We start from the raw sequence: 12,921 nt of genomic DNA on the forward strand, positions 1-12,921 counted from the left end.
TATATATATATATATATATATATATATATATATATATATATGTATAACTAAATGCTAGTCTTACCGTTAGTAGGCCTCATTCACGAAGCCGATCTATAAGGTGGGTATAAGGTTGCGGCCTATAAAATGGTGCTTAATGGGTGTACACTCACACCTACCGCTTGCTTGATCGGTGGAGGGTCGTTAGCCGAATGGGTAGGATAGGGCAACCTCATCCTTTCATTAAAAGTATATTAAGTAATACAAAGTAACTACACATATTTTAAAATTTCCCAATCTTAGTTACTTTAGGAAAAGTGAATTGATGCAATCCCATGAAATTACACTTTGCACCCTTGCTAAGAAGTTAGTGGAGCGTGTGTGGTTTACCGGCACACTAATTGGTTCTAAGCAAAGGTAGCAAAGGGTGATTCATTGTTTATCATAGTTCGATGGAGCGTGTGTGGTTTACCGGCACGTCGAATAGGTGATCGTTACAATGAAGGCACCATGTGAATTTGCATGGTAATTCACACCCGCTTTGTGATCCTCGGTATCCCAGTCACAAACAAGAGGGGCATATTGAGATTTAAACGTGCCATTGAATAGTTTCAATGAATCTCATCCGAACCTAGGAATTCTCAAAACATTTAGAACTAATAGTTAGGTTTTATGGTGGAGAATTAGTGAATCGTCATTCACTTACCTTCAATTTATTTGCATGTTAGATTACGGCATCCCTTTTCTAGTATGTAAATGTTATTGTTGGATCCTAGCCCTAATTTTTCTTATTGGGTGATAATTAGGGATTCTTATTCTAATCTATCTTTGTCCTTTCTTCTATAAATGTCAAACGCAAACAACGCTGCTGCTAGTTCTTTCACGTTGATGAGCCTTTGCCAAAAGGGCACCTTCGATGGAATGAACTTTAGTGAATGGATAAGATACATTCGCACCATTGCTCGCTATGAGGATAAGGAGTATGTCCTCGATGAGAAGCTCGAGAAGATCAACCCTGAAATCGCTACTCCGGCTGAAATTACCGCTTTTGAAACTCATGAGCGAGATGCAACGATGGTACATTGCATCATGATAGCCACCACCTACGAGGACATGTACCCGTACGAGATGCATCAAGACTTATTGGAGAGATACCACCACAACGCGAGACAAGAGCGTTATGAGATTTTCACCAACATGAATTCCGCTAAGATGGGTCATGGAGAATCTCTTACCGTGCACCTGCAAAAGATGCAAAGGTATGTCGACCGCCTTCGCAAGTTAAATGTTGACTTTGGTGAAGACTTGGCGATCGACATGGTGCTTCACTCTTTGCCTCCGATGTACAATCAATTTAGGATGCCCTACCACATGAACAAAGAGGAGGTCACCCTAAGCAAACTCCAAGGTCTCTTGAGGGTTGCTGAGAGCAACTTCAAAGACAAGTCTGTTGCACCAACTCCCAATCCACCTGCTGCTCCTGTCTTGGCTATTGGTCAAGGAAAGGGAAAGAAGAGGAAGGCTTCGTCTAATAACTATCGCAAGGTTAAAGCCCGAGATGGTGCCTCTTCTAGTGGGACCAAAGTTGATCCCGCTAAGCCCTGCCCTAACCCGAAGGAGGCAGAGTGCCACCACTGCCACAAGACAGGACATTGGAAGAGAAGCTGCCCAGAGTACCTGCAATCCATCAAGGAAGGAAAGATCAAGCCATCTTTCGCAGTTATATACACAATTAAATCTAACGATTCTAATCATGCTACTTCTTGGGTTCTTGATACCGGTTGTGGTTACCACATTTGTTCTAATGTGCAGGGACTAAGAAGAAGTAGGGATGTGGAGCAAGGAAGAATCAATCTAATCATGGGGAATAGATGATCGTCGCCTGTGACCAAGATTGGAGTGTATTCTTTAGTGCTTAGGAATAATTTATGTTTAGATTTGAACAATTGTTGCTATACGCCAGAAATGGCTAGAAACATCATTTCATTTCATGGTTTATATAGACAAGGTTTTAGATTTTCTTTTAATAATGAGAATGGTTCTATTTTAGCTTATCTAAATGGTGTCTTTTACTTTGAAGCTATACCATGTAATGGAATTTATGAAACTGTTATGATTGTTGATAACTTAGGAAATGATGTTTTGAATATAGATTCTTCCACTAGTATGGATAAAGCATCCTTGTGGCATTGTCGTCTTGGACATGTCAACAAGAAACGCATAGCCCAACTCCAAAAGGATGGAGTGTTGGAGTCATTCGACCTTAGGGAAGATGACACATGCGAGTCTTGTTTACTTGGAAAGATGACTAAGTCACCCTTCATGAGTACGTATGAAAGGGGTGAGGGTCTATTGGACCTAATACATACCGATGTATGTGGACCGTTTAGATCAACCACGAAGGATGGGAACCGCTTCTACGTGACTTTTACCGATGATTATAGTAGATATGGGTATATCTATTTAATCAAGCAAAAGTTAGAAACCTTTGAAAAGTTCAAAGAGTTCAAAAATGAAGTGGAGAATCAATTGGGCAGGAAAATCAAGATGCTTCGATCCGATCGAGGAGGAGAGTACCTAAGTCTTGAATTCCACGATTATCTCAAGGAGTGTGGAATAGTTTCGCAATTGACGCCTCATAGGACACCGCAGTTGAATGGTGTGGCAGAAAGGCGTAATCGAACCTTATTGGATATGGTTTGCTCTATGATGAGTCGTGCTTCACTACCTATCTCTTTTTGGGGGTATGCCTTAGAGACTGCCGCCCATATCCTTAACCGAGTCCCTACTAAGAAGGTTGCCAAAACACCTCACGAGATGTGGACAGGGAAGCTCCCTCGTTGGCACATATCAAGGTTTGGGGTTGCGAGGCTTTCGTAAGACGAGATACTCACGACAAGCTCGAACCTCGAAGTGAGCGATGTATTTTCATCGGCTACCCGCAGACATCCTTTGGATATCTCTTCTATAGACCGAAGGACAATGTTGTCTTCATTGCGAGGAGAGGAGTTTTCCGAGAGCGAGAACTCATAGGCCAAGGAGACAGTGGGAGGCAAATCGAGCTTGAAGAGATTCAAGAGTTGATAGATGAAGGAACCTCTGCCGCTGGCACTCAACCCAAGGAGGAAACTCCGGTTGAACCGATTGACGAGTCCTTACCTCTTAGATGTTCCGATAGAGTTAGAGTTCATCCCCAATTTTATGGTTTTCATATTACTACCGAAGGGGACATGTATATTAGTGATGGTACACTAATAAATCTTGATGAACCTAATAGCTATAAGGAAGCCATGGCAGGCCCGGAGTCTGCGAAATGGAAAGAGGCAATGGATAGCGAGATCCAATCCATGTTTGATAACCAAGTTTGGAATTTGGTTGATTATGTGCCCGAACGTAAGACCGTGGGGTGCAAATGGATCTTCAAGAAGAAGACAGACGTGGATGGAAAAGTACACACATATAAAGCGCGATTGGTTGCGAAGGGCTTTACTCAAACTCCCAGAGTTGACTATGATGTGACCTTCTCACCAGTTGCGAAGATTAAATCTATTAGAGTGATGCTAGCAATTGCCGCATTTCATGATTATGAGATTTGGCAAATGGATGTCAAGACCGCTTTCCTTAACAGAAAGTTGGCTGAGGATGTTTACATGGCTCAGCCAGAGGGGTTTGTGGATCCGAAGCATCCGAATAGAGTGTGTAAGCTTGAGAAGTCCATTTATGGACTTAAGCAAGCGTCTCACAGATGGAATCTTTGCTTCAATGAGAAATTCAAAGAGTTTGGATTTGTACGAAGCGAAGACGAATCATGTGTATATGTCAAAGCTAGTGGGAGTATAGTAAGCTTCCTCGTTCTATATGTCGATGACATATTACTCATAGGAAACGATATCCCGACTCTACAGGAGGTTAAGTCCTGGCTCGGGAAGTGCTTCACTATGAAGGACCTCGGAGAGGCTTCTTACATTTTGGGAATAAGGATAGTAAGAGAAAGAAGTAAGAGACTAATTGGACTTAGTCAGAATACTTACTTAGAGAAGGTACTAAAACGTTTTAGTATGGAAAACTCGAAGAAGGAAGAATTACCGATACAAAGTAATGCCAAGTTGAGTAAGACTGAAAGTCCGAGTACCGAAGCTGAGATAGCAGAAATGAGCCGAGTACCATATGCTTCCTTAGTTGGCTCAATCATGTACGCTATGACTTGTACTCGCCCTGATGTAGCCTTCGCTTTGAGCATGGTTAGCAGATATCAAGGGAATCCTGGCAGAGCACATTGGATTGCGGTGAAGAATATCCTTAAGTACCTTCGGAGGACGAAGGAATGGTTCTTAGTCCTCGGGGGGAGTGATGACTTGAAGGTGCGAGGGTATAGTGACGTCAGTTTTTAGACCGACAAGGACAACTACTGTTCGCAGTCGAGCTGGGTCTTTACCCTGAATGGAGGAGCAGTGACATGGAAGAGTTCCAAGCAGGAAACCGTAGTTGATTCAACGTGCGAATCAGAGTACATTGCAGCGAGCGAAGCGTCGAAGGAGGCAATATGGCTGAAGAACTTCATTGGTGATCTTGGAGTTGTACCTGCCATAAAAGGTCCCATGGAGATTTTCTGTGATAACGAAGGAGCGGTTGCCTTGACCAAGGAACCGAGGGATCATGGTAGATCAAGACATATCGACAGAAAATATCACTTCATTAGACATCGTGTAGAAGAAGGACAACTCGTAGTGAAGCGGATATCATCAAAAGATAACCCAGCAGATCCACTTACGAAGGGACTGAGTGGGGTTAAGCACTTGCAGCATGCTAGGAGTATTGGGCTGAAGGATGATATTAGCATAGATTAGATAGTGTTAGAAACGTGTAATAGATAAATGTAATTAACATTTGATGATTAAATAAAGGAGTTTTATTTATGAGTAATGTTACTATCTTATGTTAATTGTTTAACTATTGTTTCACTTTGCATGTTTTGACTTCCAGAATAATTGAGTTTATTAGGAATAATCGAATTGTTCAAATTATCCACAATCGTTCATATGTTGGAAGTAGATATGAATGAAGGTTGTCATGAATTGGTGTGTAGATTGTCTAAATGGTGTTAGACATAGCAAAGGGTTGCTACAACATTCATGAGTGCTTATGAACTAGTTTTGAGCATTGGAACAAACCCGCGCTTGCTGGAATCACCTTATGGAATATGATATAAAAGGGTGATCGCAAGACGATAATATCATATGGTCTTAAAACCTAGATATATGGTTTGTTATTTGTTAATTGATTGTACATTGATAATGCGAAAACGCATCAGTAACTCGGTGTTATAAAACGCATTGTTGTGTATAGTTGGTTAATGAATAAGTAAATGCATATAAGTCGAAGTTTATCTGTAACTTTTATCTAAGAAGGTAAAAGCGATATCTCGGCCGCTCGATGATTTGATTTGACTTATGTGTCGGGCCCGGTCAGAATTGAATTGATGTGTTCGATTAAGTTCTATGTCAAATAAATCAGAGATCGAGAAACCTAAATGCTTGACTAACCATTCCATAGGATTGTCAGCATGATATCTAACAGAGGACTGTACGATCCCTTATCTAAAGGACAAGATTGATTAGATCAGAGTTTGACAGCGTCTTTGAGAGCTACGATTGCAAACCGAATTGTACTTGTGCATATAGTTACTAGACTTATCCAAGTGGGAGACTGTTGGAATAGTGTCTAAGGCTGCAACTATATTAGGCAAGTATTTGACCCGGTTGTGCATGGTCCTTTTGGGTTACCTTCACCATAGCAACTTGATAGGATGATTTATTAAGAGAGAATAAATATTATTAATATATTATGAGAATAATATAAAGAATAATATATTGTTATTTGATTAATATAAGTCATAGAATTAATTGGAATTAATTTGGTGACTTAAAGAGATTAATTAAATAAGAGGGTATGAACTGTCAATTGTTTGATAGTTAAACTTTAGACTGTAAATCCATATAGATATGGATTGGACGGATTCTAGAAGCTAAGGGATAGCTCAAATCGTCCAAGAGTTATCTAAGGAATGGATTTGGATAGCCTTAAGAGAAGATTATCCAATTAGGGTTTAGGTTGTAACCCTTAAGGAGTCTACAAGTATAAATAGACCCTATGGCCAAGGGAAATCGGCACTCACTACTAGAAAAACAGCCTTTTATGACGCTCATTGCGCGTCGTAAAAGGCTCAGACGACGCGCAAATGCGTGTCAAGGAAGGCCCTGTCATAAAGAGAGACGACGCGCATTTACGACGCTCATTTACGACGCGCGTTTACGACACGCAATGCGTATCAAGGAAGGCCCTGTCATAAAGGAAGACGACACGCATTCGCGTGTCGTAACCTTACGACGCGCGTGTTAATGACACGCAATGCGTATCAAGAAAGCCCATGTCAAGAAAGGCCATGTCATAAATGAAGACGACACACATTTTTGCGTATCGTAAATTTAAATGTTTAAAAAAAATAAATTCATATATTTATTAATTTTTAAATTAAATTTGCATTTAATTTCTCATAATAGAAATAAAATACCATATACAAAAAATACAATCCATTGCATAATATAAAATAAAATTTCATACTAAAAAAATAAAAGAAATTGCACAAATTATAATGTCATACAAAGAATCATTCAAATGTTAAACAAAAATAATACATTGCTTACATGGGTTATACATTCCTATAAAACTAACAAATAATCATACAACTCTGTTTGTTACTGGAAAGGAATGTCAAACATGATTACAAGTCTCCCTTAATCTTGATTACTCACCTGCTTAAGTAGAATGTTGTTGTTGAGAAGGTTACCTAGCAACAGAGAAAAACACAACACCTCTCCCACAATCACAACATCATTTACAAAGAAAGGGTTGTCAATTACTTTCATTAAGACTTTCATTCAATCACAGAAATATTAAATAAAAGGGTGAAAAAGTAACTTACTTTTGATAAGTTGATCTCCCTTAGAGCAAACACAGCTAAAGCATTGAACAAGACCCTATTTCAAAATTTTATAAATACACAAATCATGATACCTGATATTGGAATACACACTTTGAGACATGAATTAATACGATTAGATTAACCTGGATACATAGGAAGTAAAGATGGAAGGTGCCAGAACTCCGGGGGCATTGGGTTGGTTCCTTCCCACTCGCACACACCAAGCCAGAACTCCACTTAATCCAGCACCAAAATAAGCCTGCATTCAGAAAGCTGCAGGGGTGAGTCACAATTCAAGAATCTGTTAAAATTTGAGGAATAACATGTTCAACCAAAACCATATTAGAAAACAGGGTTAAATGTGAAACATAGCAATGTAATAATTATCAAGGTGCTGGAATACTTGAAATCTAGATTATTTGCTTGTTTGTACATCCAGACGATTTTATCACGAACATAAGTCATGTTATCAACTTTCTGAAGAAGTATACCAAGACATTTGTAGGAGAAGAATACTCTCAATAAGATAATTTAATTAAAAAAATGTAATGATAATGATAATGAGTTCATACCTGTGAAGTAGTGCAGAATGCTCATCATCATATGTATAAAGCTCATACTGCTTTGCAAAAGCATTTCCAAGAGAAATGACCCAATCAATGTCTTGAACAACATCCAAAGTTTTTGCAAGAAAATGCAAACAAAAAAAGAAATAAATAACAATTAATGACATGAAAAGTAAAATCGCTATCCATATGAATTATAACACATACATTGATTGTCATATCATCCTACATTTCTTGATAATTAAGGTCTTCTTTAAGGTCTTTAGTGTCACTGACAGCTTTCATTTTTGGAATCTAGAGCTTAACAAAACAATATATAAGTTAGAGTTAGGTCAAAGCATCATAACTAATCCAATTCCAAACACATTAAAAAATAAAAATAAATAAAGATTATTGCAATAGATGCAGGAATCTTGATTCTTGGCCTGCAAACTACATAAAATCAGAAATAAATACAAAGTGGAGCTTTAATCTTACCTTGAAAACAAACCAAAAATCAAGAATATACCATTCAAACCCAAGCCCAACAAGAATAAGTGACATGAACTCCCAAAATTTTATTGGTTCCATATTCGTTATAAAGTAAGCCTGGAAATTTAAAAAATAATAAAAACTCCATATATTATATTGTCTCAAGTAAAATTGAAAACGTTTATTTAAATTACCTCTCCTGCAGCTCTCTTTGAGGCAGATCCATCTGAAGCTAGAGCTCTTTCAGCACATACATGAGCATGTGCAACATTCTCAACATATGTGAAATCATACATGTTTGTTCCATCCCTTATAATAAACTGGTAATCCAAAAATCAACCAAAGAATGTAAAAATTAAAATCAGTTTCAATTAAATGGAGACTCATTAAAAACTTATATAATCGTTGTGGACGTGGACGTCTTGGCTTCCTTCACTTACTAGGTGTTCTAGAAATTGAGTTAGTAAACGAAGTCGGTTCCTGTAGGATTTAAAACAAATTGATATGTTAATAACAGTATGAGGATAAATACAAGTAAGAGAAGAAAAAAACAAACCTTTTTTCACACTCATCCACAAGAGGCTCGACTGGAAGAAGAGATCGAACGGATAGGATTAAACCTTTGATGAAATCCTCGGGGCATTCATCGTCTAGGAGTTGTCCGACAACTAGGGGAGCATTCCCTGGGTTGACCTATAAAGATAACAGATAAGTCTTTAGATATACCTGAGATTTTGTTGGATGGAATTGAATGAGTGGTGATATTTTAATATTTTATACCTTCTGAACATAACCTTCGATATACCGAAGCATGTTGTTGGTATAAAGGTAGTGAGTGAGATCTGGAACAAAGCCAAAGCGATCACACACGTTGATTAATGGCCTTGCATCAGGAAGCTTGGCTTCCATTAGGAAATTCTTGGTCTTTTCAGCATCATAGAAATTTGATTCCCGTGTTACTCGTTCAACCTCCTTGATTTGCCTTGTCTTTGCACCTGCCTCGATGTACTTGAAGTGTATGTCAGGATCCTCACTGTGATAATGATTGGTGTTGGTAAAATTGGAAGTATGCAAGCACGAAAGACAAAATCCAAGTTATCTGAAGAGAAAGAGATTACCTTGAGCTCAAATACGACCCCAAGAAGAAGTAAAGGCCTTCATATGATTTAAATTGTTCGAAAATTTTAATGCATGATTCAACACCCAGCTGCTCACAATACTCCTTGGCAACCTACATTCCAAACAATAGTATCAGTACCAAATAGGTTCAACTCTGATGTTCAAATAATAACCATTAACATAGAAAAATTAGATCCATTGTTACCTGGACAATGATCTGAAGGTTTCCTCTTAAATTGACCAATAAAAGATCCTTCATGCACTCCAGAGCCCATTCCCGTGATAAAGTCCCAAAAAATTCCACAAGAGACTGTGGCTCTATTGCATGGGTATTCACAATGACACGTTTGATATCTGGCAACTCGCTGTAATGTTGCAAATAAATAAATAAATAAATCAAACAAGTGATAGAGGTTTTAAGGTAAAAAATATATATAAAAAAAACAAGTAAATTTTAGACATTAACCAACCTGAAGGGCCCGGACATAAAGACCTGCTTTCTCACAAAGTTGAGCAATTCGAGGGCGATCATAGTGACTGAACATCCCATTAGCTAATATGGCATCAGCAACATTAGGGAATGTTACAAGGTTGATTTCAAGGACCTGTGGAAAATAAGAAGAATGAATTTAAAGTTGGTTTAATGAAAAGGTGATTATAAATTGTGTGTGAGGATATATCATATATGTAACCTTGGTTTGGAGGTGAGCATGTTCGGGTAAATTGGGTTTAAGAACATCCAAGAGGAAAGCTGTTGCCTCTCGTATCAAGTTCCTCTGAGGATATGGAAGAAAAAGTTTAAAATTAGTTTAACTAAGAAGTAATTTATTTAAATATTTAAAACTGTTTATTAAATGTTATAAGGATTGTTAACATGCCTGAAGGAAAAGATCTGTAATGGTGTTGTAATCAACAGGACAACCTCCTTCCATTTGGGACATCATTAAAGCAAAATTTACAGCACCCTGCAAAAAACAATTATGTTAATTATCTAACTTCCATGCACCTATATTTATGTCATCCAAATTGAGAATAGAGGATTTATAATAGTAAAACTTTTTCACTATTTTTTGAGCCACATCAGCGCCAACTCAACAGCCCAAAAACCTCAACATATTTCTATTATAGTAAATCACTGAGCTTATTTATGGGTCCTACCAATTTCAGTTTATTAATTAAAAAAAATCTTATGGATGTTTAATACCTGAGGATCTGATCAAAGAATTGTTTGCAGAAGGAAGAGATAATCAGGTGAATACCCAACCTGCGTGAATTAAAGACAATTTTATAAGGATCTAAAGCAAGATGAAGACTAAATGTAGAGAAATTAGTAAATTACTGCAGTTAAAGATATGCAGCATACCTGCTTGGAGTAAATCAGAATTTTATCAAACTCCCTTCTTTCAGCAAAAGCTGCAACAACTTTGGGGGTGGCTCTAGCTTTTATGTAAATTTTTAATGCAAGATCATTGTCCACTGTCTACAATTCAAAGAAGATAACACAAATGTCAAAATTAGTAAAAACACAAAACCTTGTAAACTTGTGCACTTCATACCTTCACAAGGTCTCCAAGTTCCTCACTACATTCCAACTTTCATGACTTCAAAATCTTCAAGCCCTATGGTTTTCACCTTACAACCATTTTCAGAATCTTCTTCTTCAATCTCTTTATCTATCACATCACTGAAATCCTCCAATGATTCATCCGTTTCACATATGGTTAACTTCCTTAGATTCAGCAAGTGGCTTACACATGGCGTGGGACCCACTAAAGAATGTGAACGGCTGTAAATGACCACAGGGTCATCGCTTGGAATTTCAGAATTGCTAGCTGGTAGTGGGAGAGGACCAAATGTATCAGAAAAGTCCAATTCAAGAGTATCTGATGTTTCATTGGGAGGGTTTTTTGGGAATTGGAAATAGTTCTTGGAGGATTTGAATGACTTGTTTTCAATTAAAGCAGTTAATTGAGAAGAAACCATTGTGGAAATTGGAAAACAGAAAGGAGTGTTTTGTTCATGTTTGTATTAGTATTACAGACTATGGATGGAAAGATACTAAGATTCGAGCTGATGAAAGGCTTCTACCAATGGCTTTAATTAGAAGGAAGTTCAAGTAAACAATTGGATTTTCAAAGAAATTTGAGAGAATGCTGATTCATGTGTGTGTTGTAATCACCAAAAAAGATTCATGGAAAGCATTAAATCTAAGAAAGAATACGACCTGTGAGGTTCAAGAAAACCCCATCCGTTTACCTTCAATCACCAAAGACCACCACTTCTTCATTCTTCTTCCTTCGATCTGTCCAAACCCCAAAGGTCCTCCGATTTCTACCGATGACGGAGTCTAAGAAGCCAAGGAAGGCTCACCGGGAACCAATAATTTCCTCCTCCTCCTCATGAATAGATCGATCATCCTGATCTACCAGTCGTTACTTGCCCTACTCCATCGGACTAGTTGAGTCCCCTCCCTACATGTAATCTGCTGACGACAAGGAAGAACAGCCAAGGAGACCGCCGGAGCACCTCCCCCCCCCCCCCCCAAGCTGTGGCAGACAAGAGAAGCGTCGCTGATTCTCCCTTCTCCTCTTGTCAAATCAATCCCGCACCAGAGGTGCTTCCCCTTTCTCGATTGAATTCCATCATCGAGCCACCATGGCTGCTTGCGTTCCCATCTTCCTTTCTCGATAGATGAACCACGACCACCGGACCAAAACTCCCGCTACCTTCGTCATTCTAATTCCCCTTTTTCGATATCTGTGGGGAATAAGAAACAAACGAGAATCAATATTTGGATTCTAATATTGAGACTTGAGAGTATAATACTTAATTAGGGCTTTTTCTGAAAATTTCAACATCGAGTGGGGAATAAGAAAACTATTGGTGAGTATTCTCAATAACAGCAGAGAGATGAAGAAGGTGAAATTACAGCAACGATGAAGTAGATGAATGGAAATCAGAAGCCCTTTTTCTTGATTGAGATGATGAAGTCGAGAGATGGAGATGAAATCGTAACCTTCGATCTTTGATTGAGAAGTTGCACAACAGTGTGAGGAGAATGAAAGATGCGTGAAAATGCTTAGGGCAGGGAGGGTAGCGGGCTTTTCTAATTTTTTGGCTTTTCTTTTCCCGCTTGTAACTAAGGAACGCGCGTTCATTAAAATTATAAAGCGACACATATAGAGGGCGCGCATTTAAGGTACAGCGCCCTCCGTGTTTTTAATTTTTTTTTTCTTTTGACACTAATTTAAAGGCACGCAATAATGCGTGACCTAAATTCTTAAATTTTTTGAAGAGATGACACTTTTTTAATGTCACTCTCGTATGCGTAACATATATTAATGAGTGTCGTAATTTGCGCGTCGTAAAAGGCTATTTTTCTAGTAGTGACTTCATCTAAAGCATAGAAACCCTGCCCGATTTCCTCCCCTCTCCTCTCTCCCAAATCATCCTCTTTGCTATTTGGTGTTTGTAAGCCATTAGAGGAGTGACAATTGTGACTCTAGAAGCTCCAAGACAACAAGATCAACAAGGAAATCAAAGGTTTGATTCTAGATCTGTTTTTAACATTGTTCTTATTCCTAAATAGTCATTAGAAGTCTTGGATTCAAAGCATGTTTATTTAGAAAGCCTAGATTTAAGAATTAGGGTTTTGCATGCGCACATAGGAAAGTTCTTATGGTTAAAACCCATCATTAGTTTCAAGAATATATGATATTATCGTCTCACAATCACTCGTGATAAAATCCATTAAGTGATTCAGATGAGCGTGGGTTTAATCCAATACTCAAATCTTATTACAGG

General features: G+C 38.2%; 1 protein-coding gene and 1 pseudogene across 2 annotated transcripts; both read right to left on the minus strand.

Moving 5' to 3' along the window:
* Positions 1-8,384: 8,384 nt before the first annotated feature.
* LOC145098108 (clathrin heavy chain 1-like) lies at positions 8,385-9,487 on the minus strand. Its single transcript, XM_079035781.1, has 5 exons — positions 9,323-9,487; positions 9,117-9,229; positions 8,779-9,031; positions 8,555-8,691; positions 8,385-8,478 (listed from the first exon to the last, which is right to left on the minus strand). Exons 1-5 carry the CDS (start codon positions 9,374-9,376, stop codon positions 8,385-8,387), a joined length of 651 nt encoding a protein of 216 aa, XP_078891907.1. The 5' UTR covers positions 9,377-9,487.
* A 91-nt stretch (positions 9,488-9,578) lies between these two features.
* LOC145098109 (clathrin heavy chain 1 pseudogene) lies at positions 9,579-10,343 on the minus strand (annotated as a pseudogene). The gene is made up of 4 exons (XR_013704543.1): positions 10,322-10,343; positions 9,996-10,082; positions 9,810-9,893; positions 9,579-9,722 (listed from the first exon to the last, which is right to left on the minus strand). The product of XR_013704543.1 is annotated as a clathrin heavy chain 1 pseudogene (transcript).
* Positions 10,344-12,921: the final 2,578 nt, after the last annotated feature.

This window comes from Lactuca serriola, chromosome 4, assembly GCF_051521515.1.
Source record: "Lactuca serriola cultivar US96UC23 chromosome 4, Lser_US96UC23_V15, whole genome shotgun sequence".
NCBI lineage: Eukaryota > Viridiplantae > Streptophyta > Magnoliopsida > Asterales > Asteraceae > Lactuca > Lactuca serriola.